The sequence below is a fragment of the Haliotis cracherodii genome, unplaced genomic scaffold (assembly GCF_022045235.1).
Source record: "Haliotis cracherodii isolate W230 unplaced genomic scaffold, xgHalCrac1.p SCAF_9, whole genome shotgun sequence".
Classification (NCBI taxonomy): Eukaryota; Metazoa; Mollusca; class Gastropoda; order Lepetellida; family Haliotidae; genus Haliotis; species Haliotis cracherodii.
The window spans coordinates 18,184,484-18,207,450 of NW_027266343.1; the positions used below are offsets into that span (position 1 = coordinate 18,184,484).

General features: G+C 39.5%; 1 protein-coding gene across 2 annotated transcripts; it reads left to right on the top strand.

Annotated features, from left to right (window-relative positions):
• The first annotated feature begins 2,168 nt into the window (after window positions 1-2,168).
• LOC139452383 (serine-rich adhesin for platelets-like) lies at window positions 2,169-17,149 on the top strand. Of its 2 annotated transcripts, none has more exons than XM_071233842.1 (5): window positions 2,169-2,466; window positions 7,143-7,286; window positions 8,000-8,153; window positions 8,837-10,024; window positions 11,950-17,149. In XM_071233842.1, exons 2-5 carry the CDS (start codon window positions 7,143-7,145, stop codon window positions 14,130-14,132), a joined length of 3,669 nt encoding a protein of 1,222 aa, XP_071089943.1. In that variant the 5' UTR covers window positions 2,169-2,466; the 3' UTR covers window positions 14,133-17,149. The 2 variants fall into 2 exon arrangements, with proteins under 2 accessions (XP_071089943.1, XP_071089944.1); XM_071233843.1 differs by lacking the exon at window positions 2,169-2,466 and adding an exon at window positions 2,607-2,691.
• Window positions 17,150-22,967: the final 5,818 nt, after the last annotated feature.

A 22,967-nucleotide genomic window follows, 5' to 3' on the forward strand; every position in this document is an offset into this window, starting at 1 on the left:
TTCTCTAGCGTCGACGTTTTGAATTTAAAGTGCTAGCCCACTGAGACTCCAAGCCAAACAGTTCTTGTGGTACCACTTAATTCCGAGCGCAAAACATGGAAACAACAGGTATTACCTTTCAACGTCATTTAGCAATACGCGGCCAGGGGATTCGACCCACCAACCCTCCGCTCTTCTCCCGGGCGGTGAATTGATGTCAAAAATATAATGTAAGTGCGTGAGATCGTGCACATTGTACGTACACATACCTTGCTGATCACGCCCTGTGGAGAAAGATTGAGCGGTTATTTGCGCTGTCACTGTCAGTTGTCAACTGCATAAATGACAAGATGTCGATGATCGCGAGGCGTATTCTATCAACCGCTGCATTGCAACTATTCCATAAAATCTCATCTCGGCAAACTAAATAAATCTTATGTTCCTTGCTATACTGAATGCGAAACAGGGATGTTGTCTGCAAGGCCAAAGCCACAACAGGTTTCAGGATTGGGTGACATCATGCCCTGATGGCGTGGGTGCTCATGCTTTCAGTCTCTGGTTTGCCTGCGCCAGTCTTGACACACCGCTGTCATGTAGCAGGAATACTGCTGACAGTGGTGTTAAACAGCATTCACACAAAAACATAAGAGAGGTACAGGTTGTAAGATCAAAAGCAAATTTTAAAAGTATGACCTCTAGAAGTATTATATATTTCGGAATTAGTATTTAACAGATTCCAGGGGCATTCAGGAAAGTAACCAAACTTGATATCCATGGAGTATACTGAAAATAGGATACGAACCTCTTAAATAGGTCCAGGGGCCATCATTAGTGGAAACATGTAAATTTCAGTCTGAAATAGTAGGTTGTGATAAGATGTTTACAAGTGCCGATCAACGTCGACAGATAATTACTTGCTCACAACAATCATAGCGCTAGGAGTATTGTAAATCCATGTTTAAGTGCGGGAGATATGATCTCAGCGCTAAGTTTGCTTTGTGCAGGCGGGTCTTGACAATGACATCTCACTTTACTTTCAGTCATGTGAACGAGAAGATGGTGGTTGATTTGTTGTCCGCCACTGAAACATATGCATGGTTTGGTAATGTCATCTAACTGAGACATACCTACTGATCTCAGGATAAGTGCAGGGGTTTGGACATCTGGGGAGATGGACTCTCCTGCTGCCTACACTGATGACGTTGCCGTCCTGACCATCTAAACGGTAAGTGGGGATCACACACGTGGGTGTGTTACTCGGGATCTATAAGATAGTACATTTAATTCAAATGAAGCTTAAAAACCGACAAGACTTTTCAGGCACCGATATGACTTTCTGTAAAACGATATCAATGAAGCATGGTAACTTTTGATATACGGGAGGAATTTCTTTTTTTCAGGGATATTGTGTTTACAATTCCTTTAAGTAAAGTGTAAACAAGCTTGGAATTAATTGTGAACCTGAGTCATCATTTCTAAATGACCGTACAGGAGACTGCTATGAATGTCGACATGTATTCGAAGACGAGTTTCAATAAAATGTATTTATTTGCCTGTAACATGAAACGTCAGTATCAGAAAAGTGTTGATTGCTGTGGGCCATCCTACCAGGCTGACAGGTGACAATTGACTGTCCATATTGTATATGATCCATATAATAATGATAGGAGTAAAATAGGCAAAATATATACGCACTGATTATGTATAAGCACTGATTGGCCATGCATGCTAGTGCGTTTATAACGAGATATTATACTGACGTCACACTTATGGCGCAAAGTCAGTGATCCATAAAATTGTGTTTGGTATGTTATTAAAATATGAAACATATATACATATAGTGTTATTCCATCACACACTCACTTACGTGCTATGCTAGTGCAGTGTTTAAGGTAGTAATAGTGTGACGGTTCTAGGAGTTGCCGAATTTTAACGTGAAAATAACATCCAGACATCCAATACTTCGCGAAGATGATTTCAAAACATAGATTTGAATCAGCTGCTACTTTCTCATTTTCCCAAACAGAAATTGTGCCCATATGATGCATAGTTACTTCCCTTTCATACACGAAGGAAAAATAACAATCCATTCGTCGTCATTCGCATCGTTCCGTAACCTTCGGTTGGATCCGGAAAATAGTCGACGTACTACCACGTGACGTCTTTTGGTCACGCACCCGGTAGGAAGAGGTGGGTCCTCGGGTCATGGTGACCGCGGATAAATAACAAATGTGAAGTGTCAACTCTTTAACATCATACCATTTCCAAATTGTAGCACGTAAGATGTTATTCAATTTGGTACCCATACCAGTATTTCAATTATTCACCCACTAGAACTACCATACGCTTGGTGAACAAGCGAACACCTGTTCTATTAATAGTTACGTGGACTGGGAATTCCCGTCACAGTTATTATCGTTTCGAGCTGTCCGCCATCGCCTTGAGCAAGAACGATGATGCTTGGATACAAGGATTGATTACGACAAGGTTGGTGATGTTATCGTAACGGATCATGTGTTATTCCAACGGGAAAATGTTTTAGGGACTATTAACCTGTGCGTTGTTGTCTTAACGTCGCAGTAAATTAATAAATGGCCCCTCCACCATTGTGGCAAATTGTTCACTTCCGATGCATGGATGAGATAACTTCGGAAGCGAAAAAGGTTGTCGACTGTCATAAAGTTTTGACAGTGATTCTGTTCAGCTGTGAAGGTACTGATATTATTTTGTCCTCTTAACATACTTCATGCATTTATTGCTTGGTACGACAATGATGGCGGGGAAATGTGCAACATGCTCGTCCATCAAAACATACCATAACATTCTTTCCTGTAGAAATCAAGCTATTAGATTTACCTTGTTGTGCACGTTTATAGTATTCACCGGTGTTCACAGACCCTGGTGAGTACCAGAGCACAGGAACAAGATGACCGCGTGTATAGCATAATAAAGTGGTGTTGAACACATCATACCCTATCGATAGATTTTTGTCTCTGTACGAATATATTATGCTATACACAATGTCATCGTTTCCCTGTGTGCCAGAGGTTTAATTCTGAGATGAGGCAAAATTGACGTGTTACCTAAAAAGATGTCTTGGCGAAAATGTAGGTGGCACCAGTCAGATGGAATGTATTACACAGACTCCGTAGTCATATTGACTTTTAATACTTCCTGATATTTCCACATAAGCACTTCAGTGATTGTCAATGATGATTGATCAGATCAGAAGCGATATAGAAGGTCACAATTGCTCCTTTGTTGAAAACAAGACCATATGACCATGATGACATCATCCCTTGTTAATGTTTCACTAAGTTTATGTAAACAAACAATGGGTTGACTTCAGTTAAGTTTCTTTTTAGGACTGACATTTCAAACATTTTCTCACTTTCTTATAAGGAATATTATATCAAATATATCCAATTATCTGTCCCTTGAGAATGAATGCTGTAAGCATGATTAGTCTGTCGCCAAGGTTCAGTACATACCATTCATTCACTTGGGACTTTTTTGTTATTCTCTTATTTTGTCCCGGCGAAACTCTCAATTAAGAGGACTAAAAGTTTTCGACTTAAACCTCTGCCACAGGGTTTAAATAAAACAGGGTGTGACTGCGATCAAGGGTTCTCATTGGGTGCTGGTAGGATGATGTAGAGGATGATGTAGGATGATGTAGAGGATGATGTAGAGGATGATGTAGGATGATGTAGAGGATGATGTAGGATGATGTAGGATGATGTAGAGGATGATGTAGGATGATGTAGAGGATGATGTAGAGGATGATGTAGGATGATGTAGGATGATGTAGAGGATGATGTAGAGGATGATGTAGGATGATGTAGGATGATGTAGGATGATGTAGAGGATGATGTAGAGGATGATGTAGGATAATGTAGAGGATGATGTAGAGGATGATGTAGGATGATGTAGAGGATGATGTAGAGGATGATGTAGGATGATGTAGAGGATGATGTAGAGGATGATGTAGGATGATGTAGAGGTGGTAGTGTTGGAGACAGCACCAAGAACCATACTCAATTTCAATCAGTATATCATAAACAAAATAATCATCAGCCATTAACCAATCTTGACTTCTTATCAGTATTTAAACCAACCCATCTTCCCGAGGCAAGTGAGTTAACTGACTATAAAAGTCCATTTTCCACCCTTGCTAGGCTGGTATTATGGAATTACATTTTGGCTGGGCTAACGAGTCTATGCATAGTCCAATCAAAATCACGCACTGAAATCGAAATCCGATTTGTAAAATGTCATGCAGATTTCTGTCGATTGCAGGATTTGCAAAGCATGTGCACCGCCAACTCGTCAACAGATATTTTCCAAGTCTTTTCATGTTTTTAATCAAGGTGGTCACGTGATTTGATGCATTTCGCTGTATAAGACCCATTTTATCACAATATAGATCTTGATTATCAATCAGATCGTTTTGACTGGGCGCCACCATTTTGTTTGAAACAAATGCAAGTGATACGAGAGGTGGAATCTGATTGGTTCATAGGAGAGGCTTAGAAGGAACATAACTCGAACTAACCACTGGTGGCGCTACGGTTGAGCCCAGGAATTCCAGCCTAGTTTGGCAAGGGTGGAAACTGGACTCTTATAGTCAGTTAACTCCCTTGCCAAGGGAAGATGAAACCAATCAGTTACCATGGTTACATGGACAACCACATCTAGGGCTAGACCAAATTTCTTACCAGTAAACTTCTAGTGCTGTTAGTTTTTGGTACTTACCGTAGCTTCTTTTCAGTGGTTGGTTGATACTGCGTAATATCCATTGCCTTGAAATATAGACATGGTACATTAAGAACTTGACTTGCATCTAATTCTGGGGATTCCAGGACAGAGTAGGTCCCCTGTATCCCATGCTTGTTGAAGGACAAGGACAAAAGGTGATTAACCACGAATAGGTGGATACATTGTGTGACATGGCTGATACAGAGCTCCAGATAAGCTGCGTATCTGCGTAAAATGCGCATCAGAAATGCAGAAATACGGAGTAAAATAATATCCAAGCGTATCAAATATGCAACGAACATTACAGATACGCTACAAAAATAAAACTTGTGCATATTTTCAAAATATTTTGAAGTAACCCTGCGTATTCGATTGGCAAATCAGCCACTTATTTTGAAATTATGAACGGGCATTCCATCAACCTTGCCAAACTACACAATGACCAGGGACTTGATGAATAGTGTTTTTAAATATTTTACTTAAATACCCACATGTGTAAAAACTATTGGGTAACAGAAATTTGAATACCCAGATAGAATAGCTGATACGCAGTGATTTTAAAATGCATGGGTAAAATACCCACAACACCAAAAGCTTATCTGGAGCTCTGGCTGATAGGCTGTCAATGTGCACATGAGTCAGCCATTGCATCAGATGGTTAAATTGTGTGACCTGATTGTGGATCTTTGTGTCCTGAAGACATGGATCTTTTCTCAGCTGGTTGATGGACTCAGTTATTTACAGGATGCTGATGTCAATAAGGATTCTGCCAGCACCATGGAGTAACATTGTCATAAACAATACCGTATTCAACGTAATAAGCGCCCCTCTCTAATAAGAGCCCACAGCGATATTTGCTAATATATTGGCTAGTGAACAATGCCAATTAGCACCCCTTATTTATTTGTGTACAATACATACTCGTGTGTTATATGCACCCTTAATTATGGGCAATTAAATTCTTGGAAAATATATCTGTCGTATATAAACATTTCAGGCTGTCAGCATAAACCACAAAATTTATCCTTTAACTCTCTTTTTTTCACCAAAATAATATTCTAATAAGAGCCCCCTATTTCTAATTTTGAGAGCGCCCTGGCCGATATTACGTCAAATACAGTATATCACAGTGAAAGTAGTTTGAAATGATTAGGTTTAACTATCAAATGTGATTGTGGCACTAACTGAAATAAAATAAATTGCCAGGCTGCCATCAGGACCCCAAGACTTTAATAACTGCATTTCCTGACTAAACTCATCATGCCCTTATTAAAGAAAATTGCATTTTATTGTGTCAAACAAATCGACACATAGATTTAGCCGTAAGGACCCATACAAATTTGAAACTACAGACCCGCCACAAGATCTAACTGCCATGGGCCTATGGACAGGCGCTCATTTCGAACACTGGTATCATGGTAACAATATTTTCCAAATGTTCCTCAATTAGAAATCAGTTTAATAAACATCACGGTTTTAATGAATAGAAATGCTCATTAAAAGGCTGTATGTGGACCATTACATGGAGTTTTATCACTCAGAGCTCCAGATAAGCTTTTGGTGTTGTGGGTATTTTACCCATGCATTTTAAAATCATTGGGTATCAGTAATTCTATTTGGGTATTCAAATTTCTGTTACCCACTAGTTTTTACACATGTGGGTATTTAAGTAAAATATTTAAAAACACTATTCATTGAGTCCCTGCAAAGTGGTGTTGTGTGGGTTCGAGAGCTTTATAGGACGATACCACGATACTTCCACAAGAAAGTGTGATGGCAAATGATCGTAATGATGTAACTGGTCATTGTGTAGTTTGGCAAGGTTGAAGGAAGGCCGTTTATAATTTAAAAATAAGTGGCTGATTTGCTAATTGAATACGCAGGGTTACTTCACAATATTTTGATGATAAGCACAAGTTTTATTTTCGTAGCGTATCTGTAAAGTTCGTTGCGTATTTGATACGCTTTGATTTGATTTTACTGCGTATTTCTGCATTTCTGATGCGTATTTTACGCAGATACGCAGCTTATCGGGAGCTCTGATCACTATTTTCTTGATTTTAGCCGGTGTTTATTTTGTTGAAGTGTTGTGTGGACTGTAGTCATCTGTTTCTTAGTGTATATTTCAGCACAACCAATGTTTATTCTGCTGTACAAAGGGCACAACATTCACCTTCTCACGAGAAGGTGCTCAAGTGTGAATACAGCCAGGTGCTTGCATGATAGCAATGTCTTGATATATCATTTGACATGTGTGTTTGTCATCTAAGAACATCACAGATATTGTACATGTTGTATGTATCCTGCAAAACAAGGCCAGTGGAGCAATCAAAAATATTATATATGTAATGTTTTAAGCATGTTAAGTGTCTTCAGTTCATTTTGATTTTGTACTTTATTTACAGATGTCTTCAAATGTGGAAGAAAAAGTGAAGAAAAGAATAAATAAAAACTATGTAAAAATAATCCAGACACTGGATCCCAAACTGATGCTAACACATCTGAGGCAGACTCGCATCCTCACAGTTGCAGGTTATGATCAATACTATGTAAGTATCCATAGTGACTGCACTCAAGAATCATGGTAAATAGTGCCTTCAATAAAATAGAATGTCATGTCGATAGACATTATTTAAAATATAATGACAGCGATGCAATGGGTGTGCAGTAGGGCTGGGACAAGTCCAAATCTGCTACCCCGGTACCCACCCCACTATTACCCAAGCCTACCCGGGTACCTGCTGTAGGTCTCTAGAGATAGGTAAAACATGTCCAATTGGGAATAGTTTGACTGTACTCCAGTCAAAATAAATTTAGATACACGTATAAACCGATCTGGTCATGCATACACAAAGTTGGCTGATGTTTTACCATTATGCAATCATATAAAGCCAGAAGGAATGTGTGCAATGTAAGAAAGAAATGTGAACATATATCACTTATAGTGTAACCATAGAGTTCTAGATAATTTTTGCCATTAAACAATATACCGGTAATCACGTGACTAACCACGGGTTCGGGTAGTCTTGTGGGTACCCGTGTCCTACTTAGTATACACCTGACCTGGTTGCCCTAGTTACCCTTCCCAGCCCTAGTGTGCAGGATTGTCAGCTTCCACTTGGAGCAATATTTCCTTGAAATGTTTTGTGTTGAGTTGTCTGTGTGAATTTCTTAAACTACATTCCCTTTTCATCTTAGTCCCTAAACATGCTTACCATCTCTGTTTTCACATCCTAACCTGTGATTTATTTACTTATTCTAGGAGGAACTCAACAATATGCTTACTCATGGAAAAACTAAACCAGAAATCAATATAAGATTACTTGAAATTCTCTACACACGAGACAAATGGTGGATACCTTTCTTTAAAGCGTTACGTCAGTGTGAACACCGAAACATCCTTTCGATTCTTGAAGGTAATGTATAAATGAATGTTCCTATGGATTTGTATGTCCAGGTGTATATGTGCCCATGTGTGCACTATGTCTGGACATGCTAGATGGCCCAGTTGTCTATTGTACTGCATAAATCTCTGCAAGGATCCTCTGATCTAGGATGATGATCCAGATTGTCTCCGATTATGATCCTTGGTCTATTGGCATCAAACCTCTTCTCACTGGTATCACCAAGGTGCAATCTCATTAAAACCAGATCTTAGTTCTCGCTATTGCTAAACAAAGATCTGGGGACATCCCATTGAGGGTCACGTCAGAACGACCTTTCATCCAACCAATCAGAGTGTTGTTTACCAGATCGTGAAAGCGACTGTCGGATTGTGTTTTCTAATCATGCAACCAGGAAATATTTAACATGGGGTATTCCGAACGACAGTTACGTGTTGTATGATTATATCCTTACAATCTAGGCCATCTATAAGCCATTCCAGAATGTTCTTCTTATCAGCTTTAATTTTTTTAATCGAGAATACGTCAAAATGAAGCATAGTCGCCAGTTTGAAACTAGTGTCGTTTTTATACATGCCTGTATCACGTCCATATTTTCACCTCATCACAAATTTTAAAATGGTCGTCATAATAGAAATGAACCAGTTACTTCTGTGACAGAGCTTGTATGAATTTCTTTGATTCTTGGTTTTTAGAAGCTTTGTCACAAGAAGAACTGAATCGACTGCGTCAAGAAATAGAGGAAGCTGACCAGCCTAGAAGTAATCGAAGGCAACGCAGATCTGAGAGAATAGTGTATAATAGGTTGGATTGGCAACCATCTAACTCCGAGTCAGATCAGGGTTCAAATTCAGAAAGTGTCACATACCATTCCCTTCCTGCGACAAGATCTCAAAGGAGAACTTCCCATGAAGCATATCAGGCAGAAATACGGCAGAATTCTCCCAGACAGTTTCGATCCGATTGCTATGCAGCACCAGAATCTCTGCCAACTCCCCGAAATGATGTTCGAGAAGTAACACGGCAGAATTCTCCCAGACAGTTTCGCTCTGATTGCTATGCAGCACCAGAATCTCTGCCAACTCCCCGAAATGATGTTCAGAAAGTAACACGGCAGAATTCTCCCAGACAGTTTCGCTCTGATTGCTATGCAGCACCAGAACCTCTACTAACTCCCCAAAATGACCTAAGACTGACACAGGGGTCTTACGGTTATGTACCCAATGGGTGTCCGCAACATCCTGCCCCACCGGATAATCCCGCAGGTCTTCATCAACCTTCATACCACCAACATGGGCCAACACAGAGACAAAACTCAGCCCATTATCAAAATGGATATCCCCACGAACATTCTTTTGATAGAGATCACAATCTATTACCTCGGTCAAGACCTATACAGTCTACTCAGTCTGACCCTGGAGACAGGCCCACAGCAGAGATGACAGGCTTTGCTCGATCCTCCTCTTCCCCTGCAGGTCCTCAGAATTCAGATGACCGTGGGGAGTCCATTCTAAGACAGTGCCACAATCCCAGCAATGCCTCCAGATGGAGCAATCATACTGGTCAGGGTCAGATTTCAAGGGGACAGTTCCCAACCTCTCAAGGTCCTGTCATCACATCTTCTTCAGCCTTAAGTGGCCACACTTCAAGGCAGGACATAGGAGATCCCAGGACAATTGGTCCATTGTGTGAACAGGCCTTAGCACCCAGCCCTCAGGCAAACAGTTCCACCTCTTCCACTGGCTCTCCATCCTCAGCACCTTTGACTGGACGCCTCACTTTAAATACTCCATTGAAACTCTTACCAGAGAAATTACTGAAGCTGTTAGACACACTCGATAATAGAAGGAAGTGGAGGGATCTGGGGTCCATCTTAACTGACAGTGAGTATGATGTTGTGCACCATATTTACACTTTCAAACTGTATTTTCAATGGTTATAAATACAGTTTTGTTACATGGTCATTATGGTAGGTCATACAGAAAGAAATACATAAAATTAAAATAAAGGTTACTAATACACAATATGCCGGTATCCCGAATTTTCCAAAGAAAAGATTAAATGTTCTTAATTATGGTTAACATATGAAAATAATTCCAGAATGAATTTATTACACAAATTTAGGCAATTCCGATTGGTTGAGAGCTCCCCAAAACTTACGCTTATACATCATAAATGCACGATTTCCCTGAAGTGACAGACCTTCTTTCCAAATGACATCAACCTTGTTTACGTCTATAAATAGCTTGATGTTGGGAATTTCCATATAGAATGCTGATCAATTTTTCAACTGACTTGAGGTCCATTTAATATTGTTTTTCATTTTTTGTGCATGCATCAAAGTACAACAGTCACGAATTGTATAAAATTGATTAATTATACGTTACATATTTGCTCACCAAAGTAGCGCCAAAACATTTCCAAATACAGACTGTAACACATTTAGGTCTACAATTCCCCAGCACCCCTGCAGGCTTCTCAATCACTTTCTGCTTCTCATGGCATTTTGACTTATTCGAATTTTGAAAACTGTCGGTTCTCAATTTACATGATCCACACTTGAAATTAATATATTCCCTTCCGAAAAGTTTTTCTTGCTCAGGTATAACATCGGTGAAGTAGAACATTTACAAATACAACATAGTGTATGGGTATCCATTCAATAAAATATAATTTTTTAATTTGAAGTTTACATGATATACGGCTTTTCCATTGGATGAGAGGTCGGTCACATGACCGCGAAATTGACGTTAATAAGTGTATGAACGACACAATTTGACGTTCATATGTTTTTCACAAGACACTGACGGACTACTTCCACATGCCTGGGGAAACCCCTGGGATTTCCCTGGCATGAAAACACATAAGCGTTCTTTCTGATCATTTAGAACCTTTATTCTTGGTCTCAGAGTTTCAGTATACATTGAGAAATGCGGAGAGCGTGACAGCATGATTGTTCACGAATATCCTCGCTACGGCCCATCCTAATGAACAAACGAAGAAATGCATATCTAAACTATTGTAGTATCGACTCGATTCGTGCCTAGGCTGACATTGACCGTCTCCAGCAATCCATGTACCTGTGTCTGTTTGACGCATCTTTATTCACCTTTCAATGATCGGCCAGATGATCAGTGATGACTAACCGCAAGCTCCGACGTTCATACAGTCAGGTAGCATCAACATGATAAGCATACTTTTTTGCTAAGATGATTTTCTACAGTCAACATTATCAACATTAATATTATGCTGTCAAATATTGTTTTACAGTCAGAGCCCCCTTGGCATTGCTTTGTCTACTTGGTTGGAATAGGTTCCCAGTAACTTATGCTGAGTCTCCTACAGGAGATGCCATTCACATTCAAATGGTGACCATTATTTAAAGGTTCATGTTTCAGTAACCTACCCGTATATAAACTGTGGATATAGTATTCATCGGTATTCATCATGATTCATGATATTGTTTGAATCAAGATAAACTCCAATATATATATTGTAATTGTTTCAGTAAACCTAGATTGATTTTGTTTACCGGTATGTGTGAATATTCATACAAAATAAATCAAAATTGATTCATATTAACCATGAAAATGATCATATTCTCTTGTTTTTAGTTTGAACAAGGAAAAAAGTGATGTCTCTTTTAACATTGCTTAGGCATGACATAAGGTTCTCAGTACATTGTAATGTTATGGAGTATCATGATAATCACAATAATGTTCAATCGAGTAAGAAATAGCTAATTATGAAAACAAACTAATTATAACCTTGACTCATATTAATTATAACTGAAAAATTTGTCTTCCAGAATTTTTGTCGGAGCACCATGACAAAATACAGATGTCGTCAGATGACTATAAGACCAAGCAGGTTCTGGATTTCTTCAAGGAAGTGGAAGGAGAGAGGGCTACCTTGGGTAGACTCATAGCAGCTCTTGAGGAAATGCAGAGACAGGACCTTCTTGATGAGATACAGGAACAGACTGGCTTGACCTTTGAAGGTGAACATGGTGAAGGGGATGTGATCAATGAACTGAGGAGAAGTACCAGCAGTAACAAGCTGGACTTAGATATCCCAGATCCAGAACTCACACCAGCAAGTGTAGGCAGCGCAGCAGCAGTTGTACAAAAGTCTGACGTCATCGACCAGTTAGAACAGAGTTCCATGTCCTCCCAGACTTGTCAAGAGGCAGACCAAAGCAGCTGCAGGGAGGAAGTCAAGCAGTCCTTCAACAGGACCACAGGTGATGAAGTCTCACAGAGTTCTATCACTGATGCCAGATCTGGCATGTATGTAAGTAACCAAATCATTCAGTCACAACTAGAAGAAGAAAAGAAACTAGATGACGCAATGAAATTGGAAGGTCTTGGCAATGAGAACAGGCCTGTAGAAAGCCCTGATGAAGAGCTTCAAACAAACCAAGTACATGGTAATCCTCGAAGTCCAGAAAGTGACACCTCTGATGAGAATAACATGGATCAAAACTCTCCAAACAAGGCTGAAGGGGTTACTACAAAAATGGAAAATGTTGAAAACCAAGATACCAAACCCAAACCGGAACTTGAATCAAAAGTCATCAATACAAGTTCCAGTGTCAGCCCAAACCGAGAAACAACCTCACATCCTAGACCCTCAACAACGACTGCAGGTGCCCCTAACTCCTCTTTATCCAGCCCAGTGAATACAGCAGGGAGCCCACCTGGCGTTGGTCAACATGGTCAGGCTGGGATACATTATCCTCCCCAGCTTCCAGTGCATGCCCAGAACCAACCACAACCTTTGATACCTGTGTCTCCTGGACATGTCTACAATCAGGGAGGGACTCAACACCGTCAGTCAGTCTTCACAAGTACAAAGTCAGGATGTGATACTTCCCAGACTACACCCAGTGGTGGCATGGCATCAGGAACTGTATCTTCTGGACAGCTTCCAAAGTTTGATAAGATCCAGCCTGTTTCACTGCAACCATCGGGAACATCAAATACTTCCTACAGTAATCCTGGAAGTAATGCTGCAGTTTCAAATATTCCAAACCTTCATTTGTTAGGTCCTGATTCCAGTATTTCTGCTGGAACTGAACCTTTAGCTGAAGATGAAACATCACCAAAATGTGCTGTAGCTCAAGATGAAACTATTCCCAAAACCGTGGCAGAAGTCAGTGATGACGGTATTATTTCTACTGAATATATCAATAAGGCTTCTCAGGTAATGTCCGAACAGCACAGCTCTGGTGTCGAGGACAGCACACCACCTAGTCCCACTGGTGGAAGAGTCGACCATCGATCATACTTGCAGGCAACTTCTGATGACAGTGTTTTTGTTTCAACATTAGGAACATCCATTCTGGATGAAAGACAAATCCCTACAGACCAGGAGGAAATCAGTTACATAGGAGAACCACATATTTTGACAATGTCAGAGGCATCTATAACTCCATCCTTGATTGCTACTCATGAACACAAAGTACTGCAACAGTCAATGAGTCCTGTGGAATATTTTGAAAGAGTGCCAACTTCTAATGGGGCTGATGAAAATGACTTTTTATCTTTAGGGGAAAGTGAGGAGGAAAAAGGTGAAAACATTTCAGAACGTAGTGAGCTCATGGAAGAATCTCATCAAGGTCAAGGTCACTCTGGAGCTGAAGGATCAAGAAGCTTAGTTGGTGAGGTCACAGTTCCAGGTGGGACAACGACAGCAAACTCCAGGAGCAGTGTGTCAGTAGCCAATGGAACAGAAGATACATCTTCAACTACATCAGCTCCTTCAAAAGGAGGAGCAGCAGCCTCAACTACTAGGGGTACGTCCACTTCAGCAATTGGGGGTACTTCTCTTGTGAATGGGGGAGGTACTTCCTCTGTAAATGGAGGGACATCAGCTACTGCAAATGGGCGGTCTCGCTTTGCAAGTGTGATTTCCTCAGGATTTAAGCTGCTTGAATTTTTCACAGATGTCACTGATGTAAATAAGATGCCAAAGTTTCATCCCACCTGACTGTGTGTACCACTGCGGGTTTGGACAGTGCCTGACCTGGTTCAAGTCAATCTTCCAGCTTTAGCTACTCACATGGGTTGTCGCAATCTCATGAAAATCAGATCTTAGTTCTCGCTACCACTAAACAAAGATCTGACGACATCCCATTACGGGTCACATCAGACCGACCTTGCGTAAACTTTGACTGACCAATCAGAGGGCAGCTGTCTCATGCTTTACAGCACTTATTTCAAATTGGCGACGTTTCGAAACATATTTTGACAAATTCTCGATTACAAATTTGAAACCTAAACAAAAGAACATTCTGGAATGGCTAATAGATGGTCTAGATTGTATGGATTCAGTCGTTAAACCCGTAACTATCGTTCGGAATACCCCATGTTAAAGTTTTCGAGGTTGTATGGTTAGAAATCACATTCCGACTGTCACTTTCATGATCTGGTAAGCGACGCTCTGATTGTTCGGATGAAAGGTCATTCTGACGTGACCCCTAATGGGATGTCTTCAGATCTTTGTTTAGCGGGAGGGAGAACCAAGGTCTGATTTTAATGAGATTGGGGTTGTCAGGGCAGATGTGGTCCCTGGTAGCTAGGGATAACACAAATTAATCAATAAATGAATGAAAATACAACACAAATAGGCTGCGTGGAAATTTCCTACAGTACACTTGTAATACATGTATTACCTTGTGCTTTTATATCCATGCTGCATTTGAAGTTGCCCATATAATCATACTGCACTTGCATTTGGTGCAATTTGATCACTAGAAAATTTCAAATGCACATGCTTACATTTACTGCATGAGCTTAACAGTTGCATTGCAGAAAGTAGGTCTGTGAACTGTCAGTTTGTTACAAAAGTATTCAGTTGAAAATAGAGTGACGTCATAGCTGTATTGTAACAGTAAATACTAAGATTAGACACCTGCCTGCCTCAGAAACCCTCCTTTAGCTGTTTTTTCTCTATCTGAGCAGTCATATTCAGTGACAACAACAATGTATTCTAATGGGGATGTTGGTGTATTTCATTATACTTAATTATGTATAGCTGTACATATTATAAGTCAGGGAATTGTGGAATAACGGGAATATCACACCTTTCTGTACCAATGAAAGACAATGTTAATGGAGTAAGATTTGATCTGACTACCATACGTTAATTAATAGGGACACTACAATATAATGGTTTGTCTTGTCCAGCAGACTCAATTACTTACAATCCACTGTGATATGACCTTATATTGGCAAATATGTTGATGGTGTGAAACACCATTCAATTACTCTTGTTGTGAGTAAATGTTTGAATATAGATACAGTCTTTCATTGTGTGTTACTTTTATTGCCTTTATTTCGTCGACTAGTTCTTAAATTCCATATATGTTAGTGTTTGGGAGTATTCAGTAGATGTGTACTCCCTTGGGTCAAGTCTGTTTCATATTTTGAAACCAATACTAACAAATTTTGAAATAATTTAGCTTAACATGCTGTTTCAGGTGGCAATTTGTGTATTATTCATTGCAGAAGAATTCATGTTGATGTGACACATACATTCATCAGCAAATAAAGATTTTTAAAGAAATATGGGCATGAAAACTGAAAAAGCTAGGTTTTGTACTTAGTATAGTATGTACTAGTGGGTTTGTTTTACATTTTTCATGTGTATTTGTGTGCTGGCAACTAAAACAATATTTTGCGTATTTCACACAAATACACAGCTTATTAACTTTTCTGTATATAACCAGTACATGTACATGTTTAGTGCTAGTCATCAACATGTCAGCTTAATATTGCTGGCATTATGGTAACGATGTTCCAAGTGAAAAAACTGCTAGTGCTATTTCCCTTCAATTGTTATTATAGCACTGAGTTTTGGTTGATTATAGTATTCAGACACCATGTTAATTGTTGTGCTTGCATATGGTGTATATGCTGGTCAAACCTGTCTTGTGTCTCATAATTGTACTTTTCTTGCCATGTTGTATTTATTCAAGCTGTTGTCATTTGTTGAGTTCATTGTTCCCAATATTGTCCCATTTTAAATGTCCTAATATAAATGCCATTGTTATTCTATGCAAGATAGCTGGAAAACAAGTGCAAAAGTGAGCGTGGCTCACTAATACCCCCAACCCGCCTAGTGTGTCAATAGTTACAAATTAAATAGCTAGGATAGGGTAAGGGTTTGAAAAATTCATTGAAAAAAAGGAAAATTTATAAGAAATTTCTTTTTCTTTTCACTGCACCCCTCCATATGACACAGATTATATGTACTAAGTTTGAGATGAATCCACTGAATAGTTTAAGAGAAATCGTGTGGACAAAGTTTTTGGACAGACGTTAGGGTTTGAAAAATTCATTAAAAAATGATTAAAACAATTTTTTTCTTTTGACTGCACCCCTCCATATGACACAGATAATATGTACTTAGTTTGAGATGAATCCACTGAATAGTTTAAGAGAAATCGCGTGGACAAAGTTTTCGGACAGACGGACGGAACCTTGGTATAACTAGTTTATAACATGCTTCCAATCATCTGGGTGTCATGGTGTTTCCTGTCTATATATTCTGTGAATCCAAGTCAAATGTGTCTGTCTGATCATACTGATATTGCTTGTTTGTATATATGATTGTAAATCAATGAGCTACTGTTCTAGTCACTAGATGTATCGGGGGCACGGGTGGCCTAGTCGTCTAAGGCGCCGCGATTTGCTGTGCAGAGTTCCATCCCTTGGGCACGCCAGAAACCTATGATTGTGGGTTCGAATCGCGGTTCGCCCTGATTATGTTTCTAGGTTTGTCAGCACCATACCCGTGCTCGTGGGTTTCACCAAAGTGGTAAACGTCTGAGACCTGCATCAATTCGGGCTTTCCTCCCACATTAAGCTGACACGCCGTGATATAACTGGAATACTGTTAAAAGCGGCGTTAAACACAACTCACTCACTCATTCACTAGATGTATCCATACACAACCTCCTTGTACTATCCTTGAAACCAAGCTGTTCTGCTGCTCGCTTCCGCTGGGACAATATGTCAAACCTTTGACAACATTAGATTGAGTTATTAGGCTGCATTAATTTGGTTTACAGATTCAACCAACTGGAGCCAAAAGCCACAATTAGAAAGGAAAATATGGAAGTTTAACTTTATGTTTGTTTGCTCAAATACTTTATCTTTCATGGATTAGAAACATGTAAAGATATCAAGTGCAGTGTGTAATCTATTGTGACTGTGATCTTCTTGTTAAGAGAACAAAGCCTCTTTGATAGTTAGACATACACATATAGCTGGCTGTAAATACACTTCACACTCCCATGCTGGTTGTAAGATACGACCAAATTGATATGGTCATCAGGCTCAGTGACTTGGTTGTTTGCGCATTTTTGTACTTGAATGGCGGGCATCGTTTCTCACAATATCGATCACTGGATTGTCTGTTCCAGAATTGATTGTTTACAGACTGCCATCATTCGGCTGGAATATTGCTGAGTATGGTGTTAAACAACAAACTGACACACATGCTAAGACATCCGACACTTTAAAATAGATTTATTTATTTATTTATTTATTTATTTATTTATTTATTTATCAGCTGGTTTTATTTATATTTCAACCAGCCCAAGCTAATTGGTTTAAAATAATTGTTTACGGCAAGAAAGTGTGGCCTAGTTCTTCATTGTGAATATTTGACCTCTCATGATGGAAAACTGCAAATGTGAAGTTTTCAAGTATGGTATAGCAACCTTACATTACCATTGAGATATGTGCGGTATTATGACCTCTTTAAAAGATGTTCTTCAAACAAACTGACTTGGCGAGTTTGTACTGAAGATGTTTTTCCCTGACTGATGGATCTGGGATGTAGTGACTGTATATACCTACATGTATCTATCAAGGATGCTCATTACCATGTTCATTAGTGAATAGTGCTTAGTGATGATTTCAATAAAATTTCCTTAAATTCTTAATCAACATTTGTCATACATAAATCATCTTCCTGAGGCAGACCACCTCTGTGGTCTAGTGGTAGAGCGTCCGGAAGGTCCGTGGTTCGATCCCGACCATGTCATACCAAAAGACGTTAAAAGATGGCACTTGTTGTTACCCTGTCTGGCACTCGGCATTAAGGGGCTAAAACAAGGACTGGTCGGCTCGGAGTCAGTATACTGTGTCTGAGTGGGGTATTCATGTTAAACTGCGGCATGGTATCTCAGTGAGCTAGCTCTATAAATCGGCATCAGTCCGGACCAGTACAAGCAGCCACACACACATACATACACGTGCATGCACATCGCTATATAAGTACAATAATCTTGGACGCGACGTTAAACCCCATTTCACCTCACCTCACCCACCTCTTCCTGAGGCAAAGGAGTGGGAATTGAAGAGTTACATTTTGGTTGGACTAAAGAGTCTATACCTTGTTCATTCAAAATCGCATGATGAATTAGACCAGATTCATGAACAACATGGCGACTGACGTAAACATTTTGGTCGATTGCAGGATTTGCAGAGCAGATGTACTGTCAACTGGGCGTCGACATATTTCCAAATATTTTCATGTCTATAATCAAGGTGCTCAAGTGATATGAAGCACTTCAGCATATAGCAAGAAGGAACTACAAGAACAGAGTCCCTTAGGTTTGCCCCCAGACCATGTTCATGACTAACGAACACTTAAACAAGTTCCACCCACCACTCGAACTGATTTGGACACAACAATAATTGAAATGATATCCAAATAACTAAAAGTATTCATCTAAATGACTAACCTGTTAACTTCCTTTGCTTTTATTAAATGTTGCAGAATTTTGAGCACCAGAATATCCAATCTTTTGTAGAACACCATATTTCAACCCATGGTCCAGCTGATAGTAATACACTGTCATGAGAAACACATGTTATGGCATTAGTACACAACACAACATTATCAGAACACCATCAACAACATGCAGCATTGGCAAAACATCTTTCCATCAACAGGGGCAGCATTATCAGAACACCATACCACCAACTGGGGCAGCATTATCAGAACACCATACCACCAACAGGGCCAGCATTATCAGAACACCATACCACCAACAGGGCCATCATTATCAGAACACCATACCACCAACAGGGGCAGCATTATCAGAACACCATACCACCAACTGGGCCAGCATTATCAGAACACCATACCACCAACTGGGCCAGCATTATCAGAACACCATACCACCAACAGGGCCAGCATTATCAGAACACCAGACCACCAACAGGGGCAGCATTATCAGAACACCATACCACCAACAGGGGCAGCATTATCAGAACAACACCATACCACCAACTGGGCCAGCATTATCAGAACACCATACCACCAACAGGGGCAGCATTATCAGAACACCATACCACCAACAGGGCCAGCAATATCAGAACACCATACCACCAACTGGGGCAGCATTATCAGAACACCATACCACCAACAGGGCCAGCATTATCAGAACACCAGACCACCAACAGGGGCAGCATTATCAGAACACCATACCACCAACTGGGCCAGCATTATCAGAACAACACCATACCACCAACTGGGGCAGCATTATCAGAACACCATACCACCAACAGGGGCAGCAATAACATAACACCATACCACCAACAGGGCCAGCATTATCAGAACACCATACCACCAACTGGGGCAGCATTATCAGAACACCAGACCACCAACAGGGGCAGCATTATCAGAACACCATACCACCAACTGGGGCAGCATTATCAGAACAACACCATACCACCAACAGGGCCAGCATTAACAGAACACCATACCACCAACTGGGGCAGCATTATCAGAACACCATACCACCAACTGGGGCAGCATTATCAGAACACCATACCACCAACTGGGGCAGCATTATCAGAACACCATACCACCAACAGGGGCAGCAATATCAGAACATCCAATCAACAGTGTATTTATTAAATGCCTGTAAATACGTTTGTAAAGCAGCATATGAAATCACTTTGGTTATAAATGATCCTATTTTATTTAGATAAACAGATTATTGATTATTGTCAACTTTAAACAAAAACATTCCAAATTCCATGTATAATAGAATGTAGGTCGTCACCTGTCTCTCCTTGGTGTGCAGAGAGCAGACGACAGTATCACGTGACCCAGCTAGAACCCGTGAAACTGCACGCATTGGAAAACCCGAGATACATTGACCCGCGATTTTGATTGGATAATATCGACCAATGAAAAAGATAAATATTTCTGCCTGAGTTTATCGCCTGGCAGAAAGCCAATATCGTCTGAAACTTTGGGATTCCCAGATACTTCGCCGAAAGCGAAACTAAACACACACAGAGATTTCCACAGTCACATGTATAAATTATGTAGATAAGAAGCAAATAGATGTTCTAAAAATACGACTGATGTGTTGTGAAATCTGAATGCGATTGTATAGAGGCGTGTTTTGTCTCTATTTATCTATAACGTTGTGTATTCTTAGCGATAGCGCAATCATATCTTACACAAGATAAAGGTGGAAATATTACAGTAGAGGAGCTGGGCCATATTATTTTAAGACATTTCGGTCTCCGCAGTCCCCAAAATATCAAATGGCCGACATTTTATAAACAACGACCATGATCTTATATGTCCTCTTAATTCGGTCTTTGATTCTACAGTATGATGCCATCAGAAGATTATATATGAGGAGGGCTTGTCGCCATCCAGTTACAACAACACCCAGGGCTAACATCCCGGCGGCGGACACCAAAATGGGTGAACATACATTGCATCCACGGAGGGAATCGAACCTGGGACGTCAGTGTGAACCATTCAACCACTGAGCTACCTCACTGCTCCTAACAAACATGTACGAGTATAGTGGCAGTACATCGGGACAGATATATTTGTAGCAGTCAGCTTAGGCAAAACATCAGGGTAAGATGCCACAATCTGAACGTAAATAATGACATTACCTTCGATACTCGAATACTTTATATATTCAATAACAGCTTAAACTGCGGTGTGGTCTCTCGGTGGGCTGGCACTATTAAACCGACGTGTCCGGACTACTGTAGTATAGACGCATACATACATATTCAAGTGAGTGAATATGTGTTTTTCCGCTTTTAGTGCTATTTCAGCAATATCACGTCGGGGAACAACAGAAAGAATCTTCACACATTGTACCCATGTGGGAATCGAACCTGTGTCTTCGTCGTGGCGAGCGAACGCTTTAATCACAAGGCTACCCCTCCGCCCGACACATATTCACTATTCAGGCTGAGAGTAAGTTGGTATTAAAGTGTATTTAAGTGTACTTTAGTTGCATAATAGAGTAATACATAGTCAATCTGATAAATTATAATCAATCATCGACAGTGTATACATTGTCAGATAACATGTATTTCAAATGTGCCGCTTTCGTGCAACGTTCCCATTTCACCTGGGCTCACAGAGTTACTGCCCTTGTTTAAACAGTTTCAAAATGACCAAAGACAGATATCAATTCTGTTCCGTGAATGTGAGTTTTGTATGGAATGATATCAGTTGTTACACCATGACGTCTTAACTGAATTCAGTTTGTTGTGTATGACGTCGTTGTATCAAATCTATGTCAAATACAAAAAGTAACAATTATACTAAATAAAACGTTCTTATTTTTGACTGAACATAATTTATATAACCTTTTTAATCTTAAATATCCATAAAGAAATAGAAAATGCACTCAACCGTAAGCACATCGGGTATGATATGACAGTAGCAGTATTTTTCAATTATGTCATCTGTAAACATATTTGATTCGGAAAGATAACTTATTTGTTTAGGCTTGTCCGCAGTGACGTTTTGATCTTTTGTACAAAAATAAACACAAATCGATCATTTTATTTATTTGTACAGATATGAACGGGCATGTTCGGACAAATAAACATATATAAATGTATATGAATATAGAAAATATCGCATAATAATAACATCAAAATCTCAACTTTTTGTTAAAAGTATACTCAGAGGCAAAATTTACTGTTATATAAATCGGTCCATAACTTGAAATGATTGATATTTATTATGATATTACTTTACTTCTCGAACTGTATACACGGCAAAGAAAATTGTTAAGACAAACAAGGGTACAGTAGCTTGATAATTTGATAATATTTTAAAACAATGTCGGGCTAAAAAAATTTTTTTATCATTTCAAACTCCTGTATAGGTCTGTAAATGGGAATGAACATGAACTTGCGTAAAAAGATAAAATACATTTTTAAAATGTGTAATTATTTGTTTTAAATCTTTAGAAAGCCATAATCGCTCCATCCTCCCCAGCCGTAAATTTAACACCAGTACCCATTAATTCTTCGTGGAACAGAAACTAATTTGGCGATACGTCCTAATAAAAATCAATTTTGATTAATAAGAGCATGACATCAGTAAGCTTTCTGTTTTAGTATGTACATATCTTGTTCTAACAATTTAGACACAAGGATACATGGTATCGATATTTCAAACTTTACTGCTTCAATAGTCATCTTGGACAAACTATTCAATACACACCTGTAATCAACCTACATGATGACACTAAACAAAAAATATATATATACTAAACACAGGACAACACATAAATAAACTTACATATTTCCTAAGAACCATATCAGTACATGCATGGTATATACTCTTGGATATATATGTGAAGATAGTCTGGTTCAATACGCCAGTGTTAAACCCACAGGGCCACGGGTAGCCATACTATACTGACTGTACTGATTACATTAAAAATTACATCTTTTTTTAATGTAATAATCGGTACAGTCAGTAAAGTATGGCCATCCGCGGTCCTGTGGTTAAACCAGGGTG